At 45.1% G+C, this 10843-nt stretch overlaps 2 protein-coding genes across 3 annotated transcripts in view; both read right to left on the reverse strand.

Moving 5' to 3' along the window:
* The window catches only part of ptpn4a (protein tyrosine phosphatase non-receptor type 4a), a 50759-nt gene extending 44574 nt beyond the window's left edge, over positions 1-6185 (reverse strand). For both annotated transcript variants that reach the window (XM_076161933.1, XM_076161931.1), the window contains exon 1: positions 5666-6185. The gene's annotated coding sequence lies outside the window, so the exon portion shown is untranslated. The remainder of the gene's footprint in view (positions 1-5665) is intronic.
* Positions 6186-6678: 493 nt separating this feature from the next.
* tmem177 (transmembrane protein 177) lies at positions 6679-10065 on the reverse strand. The gene is made up of 3 exons (XM_076161887.1): positions 10019-10065; positions 9379-9624; positions 6679-8774 (listed from the first exon to the last, which is right to left on the reverse strand). The coding sequence occupies exons 2-3, from the start codon at positions 9577-9579 to the stop codon at positions 8043-8045; spliced, it is 933 nt and encodes a 310-aa protein (XP_076018002.1). The 5' UTR covers positions 9580-9624; positions 10019-10065; the 3' UTR covers positions 6679-8042.
* Between the last annotated feature and the right edge of the window lie 778 nt (positions 10066-10843).

The raw sequence follows: 10843 nt of genomic DNA on the forward strand, positions 1-10843 counted from the left end.
TTCTAGATAACATGCTGCTTCAGCTAATCAAGCCGTTATGACTGCCCCGTAGCCGAGAACACCATTATCATAATATGCAATTTCATCTGATTAGTTATGCATGATCCAGAAACTGCCAGCACTAGACACAGAGCGAGAGAGCGAGAGAGAGAGAGAGAGAGAGAGAGAGAGAGAGAGAGAGAGAGAGAGAGAGAGAGAGAAGGGAGGGGTAGAAGGAGGTGACCCTGATCTGACAATAACTCATCTAAAATAAAGTCCTAAAATGGAACAAAGGAATTCATAAAGATTTTGGGAAGCCGGACCAGAAGCACTTTGAACGAGCATTTGTTGCGATGCTTCTACCGAGAGATTAAATTTCAAGCTATTATTGACTATATACAAAGTTCAAGATCATATGACTACATCCGCATGATACTTATTAATACCAACTGAATCTAATGTGTCACTACTAATATGGAACCGACGGCACCTTCATTCTGGGATCTTGTGGGCGTGGTAGCGAGCATACGGAGTAAACACAGCTGTGTTTGGGACTTCTGAGATGATTTTGGCCAAAACACAGTGCCATGTCCGCCCCAGCAACAGACCACTAACTAGCTGCCATTCTGAGAGCTAGCTGGCTAAACAACTATGTGAATGAATGGCTGTTTGGCCGGTGCAGTTGACAACTGCCAGGCAAACAGAATGAGAGAACTTTAGATCAGGACAATGATGTGATTCGAGCCGCCCGTCACTTAAACAAGACTGTATTACGCTGCCTATTTTACTGTCCATTCAAACAATGGGTCATTGGAGGGACGCCACCTTTGCAAGATCCAGAGCCATTCAATAAATAGATGGCATAGAATTACAAGTTGTTTGCAGTAAAGCCACTGTAAACTCTAATGGCTGAACTCTGCCCTTCAATGGCTCCGCTTACTCTGCTTACTGTGCTTCCAAACTGCAAACTGGACTGCGACTGTTCCAGAGGGGTATAATGGAATGGGCAGGCAGCTGGTCCTCTTGGATAAACATGAACAGGCTGCTCTTTGACTCACCAACAGTCAGCAGAGGGCACAGGGTGCCTGGTCGAACTCAAATGAAAAGGAGGAATCTGAAGGAGGGGCCTTAAAGAGAAACACTCCTCAATTAATTATACGTTAATTAAAGACTTCCCAAATAGTCGGATCTTCTCCCACCCCCTTATTTTGAGTCTTAACTGCCAAGTAACTGGTGAATTCATAGGGAAAAGGATCCAGTAGCACTAAACAGGCAGGGGAAATGGATAAAGTGAAAGAAATCTTCCCTAGTGCTTCTGGCAACAAATCCAAACTTACTTGAGCGAGATTCTGAAATAGGAACACCTTTGAAGTCTGCTAATGTCTCTTGCCTGCAGCACCAACGCAGCCATCTCCCTACCAACACTGTCAATTAACACCAATACTAAGCTGTCAGCACTATTGAGCAGCATGCGGAGTAGGAGGGTGTGCCTTTAAAATGTGAAGACTAACCAGACGTGAGCTGTCAAACAGGCACAAATCAGGGAAGGGAAAATGAATAGTGAATATAGATGAGATCCTCCGGGAGTGACATGATTTACAGAAAACAACCCACATTAGCGCGTTAGACACAAAAAGATTTTCCTTATGTCTATTGACCCACATGCAGCCAATAACGTTTTGGATACTAGAACACTGGAGGCTCAGCTTCTTCATATTCCCATACCATGGTGTACACACATCCCAGGCTTTCAGACAGGCGAGAACAATTGTTGACCTTTGACCACTTTGTTCTACGGGCTGGTTTATGATGTTTAACCAGGAGTCAGCTTTATGTATCTTCGCCCCAGGCAACAGTTAACCTGTGGCAAAACACCTGCAAAACTACCACGATCATGGGTGCGACGCCTAAAGGGTCGAGACAGACATGACCTAGATGCATCTCTTACCATATCAAGTTATCATATAAAGACTTATGAATGAAAATAAATAAGGGCCAGAGGGAAAGAAATGTGTAAAGTACCCAAAGTTGTACAGCAACCAGAAGAAGAAACTATACCTTTAAAGGATAAACCCTAATCAAAATCAATCAATACCTGATGCCAAAATATACAAAAAATCCTGGATTCCTTGGGTCTATCTACGTCTACCTATATAGACCACGCCCACTCACTTCTGCTCAACTACAATGTGTCGTTTTTCACAGTGTCGAGCAGCTTTTGATAAAGCTGGACCCTTGTGTAGGTGCTTTCCAGAGAGGGCTGTCCCAAGAACTGCTCTAAGTCTTTTAATGTGAAGCAGATGGAGTAAGTGTCGAGTTTGCGTTTTAAAACAAAGAGCAGTAACAGCTTATTAACATGGCAAGTGAAAGCTTTGGTGGTAAACAAAAGGTCCCCGACGATATTTGAACATTTGCGGTAGTTGGGGCCTATCCGACAACAGATTCAAATTCAGCTGCTGGCAGTGCAGCACAGTAATCACAACGCCATGCAAATGTGTTTTAACAATGTTCCTCAGGCAAAAAATTCTTCATCGCCAATGGCAACGACAGAACATCATCTTGTGGAGGATAAACATAGCAGATTTGGCCGCTCAGTGGGGTATAGTGGGTAAACAAAATGCCACACTGTCAGAAGTACTGATTAGACTGTTTTTTTAATTGTCTGATTTCTTTAGGACCCAGGGAAATCCTACAGAATAAGCCTTAGGCAACAGGGTGAGAGTAGATATGAGAGTGTTATTCACATTTTTGCCCTCATTACCATCACCTGTCCTTGCGTCAGGCAAGGTTGGCGAATAGTTTCTCATACTCGTACAGTCTATTCCCCCGGAACAGGGAACGGATTCAGCAGAAGTGAAGATAAATGGAATAGATGATTAGACGTCTTCCGCATGTGTGAGCTGGTACAAGATACAATTCAATGGTTGACGGGGAGATATAGAAACACGTGTAAGGGTAAATTACAATTTGCTTCCTCATGATTCCCACTGAACAAGTGGCCTTGGGACGGGATGATATTACCCTGCTCTCACATCCTTTCCTGTGGGATCCCCCTGCCCGGAGCTAGCAGGTGCAATTTATCCCCATTACCCCAGCCACACCTGTGTCTCTCGCCTTCCTCGCTCTCTGTCCTTCTCTGGCCACCTCTCTCCCTTTAGTCCCCTCTCAGCCTGACCTCTGTTTTTGCTCTTTAGTTCTCTCACTCGCCCCCTCTACCACAGTTCCACCCTTCTGTTGTATACCACGGAAATGGCAGGTTCAGGTGTGCTGCTTTAGTACAGAAGGGCCACAGCCACGGAGCCACAGGCCATTTGTTCTCTACCAGCTGTATCTCCCCCGCCCCCCCGCTCTCATAGCCAAGAACGCCCTGAGGTATAAAGCAGGGCAAAACCACAGAAATCCATGTCCAATCCAGGATTCTCATCAGCGGATTTTATGAATGGAATGCAGAAACTCAAAAGAAGCAAACTATCTTCAGGGTTATTCAGTCGATTTCAACGCTAGCAGTAATGATGGACTAATATTCTTATAAGCACAGAACAATTAGTGACCCGCTAGAATGATGTGCATGATCACACCAGCTACTGAAGAGAAACAACAATGAAATAATAGGACTAGACAGCCTGATACTGTGCCAATCCATTCACAGAACTGTTGGATGATAACTATAACATTATACAATATTCCGCAATCCCAAATCTACGCCTCAAAATCAAACAAGGGAGGAACTGTTGACAAAGTAGAGCTCTTAAGAGTGAACCTCAATATAAATAATTGCACTGTGACACTTTTGTAACATCTTGCTGCTGTGTGCACTTCAGAATGAGACTAGTATGAATGAGTCGCAAAGTTCTAATCATTTACAGGGTTGGAGACTTTACAAGCACACAAAAAAAGCTTGTGGCAAGTACTTGTGAGGCTAGACTGGGGCAAAATAATCCTTATAACCATAGATTCTACATGTGATCTGGCAGCAATCACCAGACTACACAGACGTCCTGAATAGAAATGGACAACGCAGGCCTCATTTGTTAGAGTAGACTTACATCAGCTTCAGATTTAACACGTTTGCACCAAAATATTGCATATTCTGACGACATACAGTTGCCAGTTGATTTTGTTGTACTTCCTTGTCCATTTGGTGAGCATTCCACTACAATTAGGTATTGATGAAAAGGGGAAATCGCACAATATATGGCTTTGTTGGGGAAAACGTCACCCTTCTGGGATCCCGACATCACATTCATTCATCAGTCCTCTGTAGCCGCTTACACCATGCAGGCACTCAGCAATCACCATGAGGTCATCTGGACAGATCATCTATAGGAGCCCACGCATGCAGGTCCCATGCAAGAACAAGTGCATTCATACAAACTCCAGTCAGATTTGCACCAACAACCTTGTGCGTTGCATTGTGCACCCACGAGCCACTAAGCAACCCCCCCTGACCAGATCACTGAGAAGCACACCTGGAAACCTGAAAATAGCCACTGCCTGTCATGAATTGTTGACAGTGTTTTAAGTTCAAACTCCCTTAGGTGCTCAGTTCATTCTACTTTTAACTCCAATGTTGTCGGTTTTTGTGTTGGGTTGCACTAGATGTAGAGACGCAAACAAGCGGGACCAGAACAGAGCATGTGAATAGAAGACTGGCGGGCTGCGAAGGAACCGAGCACGACCCAAAAAAGAGGTGACACGGATGGTGGAGGATTACGTCATCGTGAAAAAGGAGGACGCTTCATCACAGCAAACCGACGCATCCATTTACTTAACACCACTCGAGAGTAACAGGCTAGACGTTTAGCTTTTAAAAACACCATCGATTGGGCTTAAACGTGCTAAATAAATGATGCATATAAGGCTGATGGGGACGAGGTTCGCCATTAGCAGCCGCTGCTCCACACGGGCCCGCTGCTGTGACATGTCCACAGTGGGACGCGTTCACGGGAGCACTTGGAACAATCGGCGCTTCAGTCAGTCAGTCAGTCACAGCAATGAATGACCAAAAGCGCATATCATGTGTTCACTGTTGCAACATCTGACATCCATGGAGTCAGTGAAACATGACAGACCGAGCCGAGATCGTGAATGTGTGACAACGCAACCTGCTCATTAACGGCCCGGACATGTTAGATACAAACGCAGTTATGCTTAAATACCTAACGGCGTTTTGTTTCAATTGAACGCACGCAATGTTACGTCGTTATTAAAAGGCTTTCTGGAATTATGAATGGACTTTTGCGTTATGTCGACCCAAACCAACCTGCACAAATAAACCTGCAGAAATGCTACTTAAATAAAGTTCATTTGTTTTTCCATAAGGCTTTAAACGCATCAATGCACATATTGGTTGCCCGACTGAAAGTGACGTTAAGCTGCTCGCGCACTGAATGAGCTAAGTGAAGCTAGCTACCAGGCAAGCTACACAACCGCTGGGCTAGTAAGATTACTGACTCAAAATATGTGCACAAGCTTCGCCGTCCTCGCTGGAAAACCTCCCGAAAAAGTGCAACTGCGAGTTTAACACTTTGCTGTGACGCAGCCGCTGTGTTATTGCTAAAATATTATGCTTCTTTTTAGCTGCGCTGGAACCAACTTGGATTTTCAAAAAAGTGACAGTGCTAAACTAGCTAGCTAACGTCAGCTGGCAGTAAAAGCTGGTGGCCTGCGTGTGTTTCTTTCTTACCGTCATAAACTGCTCCAGGGGTGTCCAGTTTTTAAAGAATATATTTGTTCTGTTGGAGGAAATGGTTTATGTCGGGGCGTATGATACAGCCCGAACATCCAAGTTCAGTTCACCCGCAGCCGAGGGAACCCGATCGTCATCGACATCATCACCGTCTTCATCAGTTGTCGGAGCCCGGCGCTGCTTTACACACATCCATCCAGCAGAGCGGGGCCTCCTCCGGGCTCGACCCTGCGACTCGCTCGGCGACGACGAATAATCCACAAACCAGAAGCCCCTGCAGTAACCATTGGCTAGACACGGCGAGGACCGGACATGTCAGGACGAGCGAACGACATTTACAATCCAGTGCATGCGTAGGAAAGAAGCGAGAGACGGTCACAAAAAAGGGTTTAGGAGCGAATACTTTTGAGGCAGCGGAGGAAATGTTGCGTGTGTGTGACTTTCCTCGCTGAGCGCTCCGTTGTTGTCAGCACTCTCCGCTCTCTGCAGCTGCTGCCTTGCCTGCCTGCCTGCAGCACAGCGGCGGACCAGCTCACACGTCATGGCGCAACCCGAGCGCACAGGGGCGGGGCCAGGGACGGGAGGCGCGCTGTTTGTTTCCGAGCGCTCCCAGGTGGAAGCGACTGAAAACCGTAATCCGGGACAAAAAAAGAAAAGAAATTGTCGTAATAATCCCAGGAGGACTCACAGTGCGTCAGGGAGACTACAGTGACCTATTCCTAAAGTTAATGATTAATTAATTTAATGCGGTTGTGAGCGACATCGGAAGTAATACAGGGTTTTGGCCGTCCAAAAGCTGTGTGTAAAGTTTACCAACGAAGTGACATATCTACGACAGACGGGCAACGACGAACCACTTTGGGTCAAGACAAATATTCTCAAATAGGATAAACAAATTCCACATTATATCATGTCTTGCGTATACAACCCAATGTTATAGAAAGCGCTTTGTACTCTTTCATTCTGATATTTATAGTATATCCCAACATTTGTCATTTATTTGTTTTTTTCTGTAAAAATGTTGGTTTATACTCTGTCCCTTTGACACAATTTGTATGTATTTGCCATCTGATTCATAGGAAAATAGTCTGTCAATATTTCAACGTGATTATTATTATAAAAGAGTAATTTTGTTCTGTCACTTTAACTCCTCTGGCTATGAAGCTTTCACACTTGGGCGGAGAAGGCAGCAATATGATGGGACTGGTAAAGGAGGCTGTGCTGACCCCGTCTGGCTAACATCGGAAATGCATAAACTACAACACACAATGGAGCTTTGTAACTGTCAATGGGATTCAATGAAGCAAGTGGATGAAGTGAAGTGGTGAAAACAAGACAATGAGGCCAGTGTTGTTGAAAGACATGTCCCAAAAGATGCTTTGTAGTCCAATAAACAGGACGTTTTTGTCCAGAATCCTTCCTGATAAGTGATATATTTTCTTATTTTTCCCCAACATTAGTCCACATGAAGGAAAATGTCAATTGATCCCCTGCACAATCTAATCAGGGTTATCATACTATAATTGAGGAAACATGTAGGGTGCTCAAGGGCACTATGGCAGAAAGGTTATTTGCTGTCAAAGCACATCCAATTTTTTAGAAGTCAGAATTCCCTCTAGATCGAGATCTGATCACATGTGCCTAAGGACAAAGAAGTGATTTCACTTCCTTCAATAATGTAAAACAACCTTCTATATTTAGTTCAGCCCACAGGGTACAAGACTAGAGACATAATTAAAATGTTGTATCAGAACATTATTAATATGCAGACGATCTAGGTGAACCTGAGCGCTGTATGTAACTTATTACCTCGGGTCTTATAAATGACACGTGATCTGATCAAACCTTCACTGGTTCACACCTATGGGGAATTTAGTGTTTACAATCCTCCTAAGCTGCATGTAATTGGCATGAAAGAGGAAACCACAGCACCTGTGGCCAAACCCTGGCGACATGGTAGAAACATACAAACTCCACACTGAAAGGCCTCGGCTGAGACTGAAACCAGCATCCCTTTTCCCTATTGATATTTGCAACATTGAACATCCATAACAGCCCAAACGGACTCAGACAGGCCCAATTCTTCATGACTGTACACATTTGTCTTAAAGTTAACCCATACATTATAAACAGACTTAAAATTTGTTTTATTTAGATCTCAGTTCTGATAAAAAACATGTCTGCTGTGTGGATAAATACTCAATCAGTCATATTTCGCACTGACTCGTGACTCGTACGCCCTCGCAAACTCCCTCACGTTTCATCTTTGCTCAGTCTTTCTCAGGGAGAAGGATAAATGAGAAGGTTGCAGTTCAGGTGAGGGCCGTAGTTGTAGTTGTCCATTCAGCCTCCCTCCATCTCTTTTATTCTCCTCTCACGCCTTCTCCTTCTTCAGCAGAGCGAGAATGCCGTCCCTCCTGGCTGTATAGGCCGTGTGCTTCATCTGGAGGAGGTTGGCCGGAAATAGATTCCCGCTGGGCGCGTACATCTCTGCTCCCTTCTGTCCCATCAGAGAGCGCAGCGTTTGGTTTCTGGACAAGATCTTCTCGTAGAACTCCACCCCTCCCTTGGCGTAGTCCTGCGACATTCTCGCCGCGTGACGGTCTGACCTGTAATCAATCCATTGGCCGACGGCGTCTGAAGTGAAGAGGTAAGACACGGCGCCGAGGCCCAGAGCCGCAACGTTCGCACCCCAGCGAAGCAGCAAGGGTCCGGCGTGAAGCCCAAACACCTGCTTGAGCAGCACACTGTACACCCAGACTCCACCCAGGCACACCGGGGCGACGGCGGCACTGGTGACAGGTCCTGCCGAGTTCAAGCGGGCCACCTCTCGCGCCATGGCAAACTTCTGCGCCTCGGGGGAAAACACCAACGCCTCTTTCAAAGCACTTCCAGTCTCACTGTCCCAGTCCACCGCTTTGCCATTGATGAATATGGTGCGATTGGTGATGCCGCTCAGGTCGTCCACTGTGCTGTTGAAGTTTGCCGGAATGCCGATATGGGCCCCGGCGGGAAGCCACGGGACGCCGGCCCCGACGGGATGGAACCCGAAGGAGGCGAAGACAGAGAAATTGTTGTGTGAAGTGATGCCATAGTCCTTCAGCACCTACAAATGATGACAGTGGCACTCAATGGTGGATTTCATGTAGAGTACATTATATGTTTACCATATAGATTGAGCATTGAACATGCACATGGAAACAAATTCAGCAGCTGGACTTGATTAGAAAGCCATCTCTCAGGGACCGTCTCTGAGATCTATCACCGCATCCTAGACCTCGGTGACCGATCTAATTCTAAAACACAGACTGCCTGGGAAGCTGAGCTTGAACTCCAACTACACACGGACTGGTGGGACGAAGTCATACACAAACTACACACTGTCTCGTCCTGTGCTCGTTTCGCTCTCAACCAGCTTAAGTGTAAGGCTCCACTTTTCCAAATCAAGATGAAGAAGAAGAAATGTACACACAAGTAGAGGACAGATGTAATAGATGTTGCTGAGGGATATGGTGTTTCTTCTTAAACTTCAAAGAATAACTACACCTAAAGCAAAATATGCAAGATTATCCATGTGTGTATCACTCCGCAGTCCCCAGTCAACATCTTTCTTTTCTCTCGTTTTTCCAACAACAACAACAACATGCACGCACGCACGCACGCGCTCGCGCGCACACACACACACACACACACACACACACACAGTGTACCTGCTGGAAGAGCCCCTGCAGGTTCTCAGACAGCGTGGCCGGCTCTCCTTTGTGCCAGGCCTGGTAGAGCTTTCTGTAGGACATGTCAGGTAAAACATGGTAGACGATATTGGCTGCAAACACGCTGCCGCAGCTTGCAACCATCAGGGGAGTGCGGTACTTCTGGAGAAGCGCCGAATACTTGAGGAAGCTGGAAGCCATGTTTGTTTGGAAGGATGGAAGCTCTTGTCTGAGCTGGTTACAATCCTGCAGCGTCAGTCAAATACACACGACAGAGGCTCAGAGTTAAAATTTTGATATTTATGTTTCAGTTTCCCCACTATTTATAAACATGTAGACGATGAAGCAGAATAAAGAGCTCACATAACACGTAGTAATTTAGCACATGTAAACACATTTACAGATTATCAATAATCGATAACGAAGAACGGCTGTAAAATAACACGATCGTTATCAGATATAAAGTTATTACAGTCTGACAAGCCCCAACAACAAGCCTCCACGGAACAGGCGACGACGTCACTTAACTGGACCGTTAACCGATATCTAAACAAATGCGGTTAAATATATAAATGTACAAATACTTCTGTAGTGTAATGTTTATTGTCCCTGAAGGCAACAGACGTCTAAAAGTACTCACGTTGTGTTCAGTGCAGCAAGGACAGTGCAGCTGACTGAAGAACAGCCGTAAAGCGATTCAGTTCACGTCCCCGGCTCGGCGCGACACTTTTACGGCTGCTTCTTTAAAGCGATATACAACTTGCAATTTAATTTAAATTGGGATAATTCCAATAGTTTATTTGGTATTTTATACGTTACGTAATAGAAACGTAACTTTCGAGAATGATGGAAGAAATGACAAAAGATTTTATTTAAATAAAAGCTACAAGATCATTTCTGATGTTCACTTGAAGAGAATGAAAATCTTCACCACACACAGCAGGAACGGACAATAAAACTGTTTTTAATATCTTGGAAGGGTGGGGCAAGATTTAAAAAAAATAATTGATGAACTCAGTTGAATGTTGACACTCCTTTATTGAAAGACATCTTGACATAACATCTTGTGTAGGAGTTTTGCTGCCTGACGCTGCTTGTCTGTGATGCTCTGCTACAGGCGGAGTTTTGCACACCAGCAGGGCCTCTGGACCCTAGAAGATAAGGACTGTTTGGGCATATCAACTGATGTGTTCGCCACAAAACGTTTAGTGACTCGGCTTGCAGGACCCTCTTCAGTGTAGATGTGTGACTTCCTGGGTTAGTCCGTCAAACAGCGTTTGTCACTTGCAAGACAAGACTTGTTCACTTCTAACACAAAATTACCACGTCAGATGTAGCGTCCAAAAAACCGTGTGGCTTCCAATGATGCTCACAGCGATATTATAACTCCACAGCAACTTAAATAAACACAACAATGTCATCCAACAAACAAGTCAGAACAGCAACGTAATCCAAACCCCAGCAA

Source organism: Genypterus blacodes, unplaced genomic scaffold (genome assembly GCF_046128005.1).
Source record: "Genypterus blacodes isolate CSIRO-AG114 ecotype Tasmania unplaced genomic scaffold, CSIRO-AGI_Gbla_v1 ptg000118l_1, whole genome shotgun sequence".
In the NCBI taxonomy this organism is placed as follows: Eukaryota; Metazoa; Chordata; class Actinopteri; order Ophidiiformes; family Ophidiidae; genus Genypterus; species Genypterus blacodes.

What these genes read in the sequence shown, in the direction of transcription:
- tmem177 (XM_076161887.1), bottom strand. Translation starts at nt 9,579, where the DNA reads ATGGCTTCCAGCTTCCTCAAGTATTCGGCGCTTCTCCAGAAGTACCGC. An exon ending in TGCAGGGGCTCTTCCAGCAG is followed by an intron (nt 8,775 to 9,378) that starts GTACACTGTGTG and finishes CATCATTTGTAG; the next exon opens with GTGCTGAAGGACTATGGCAT.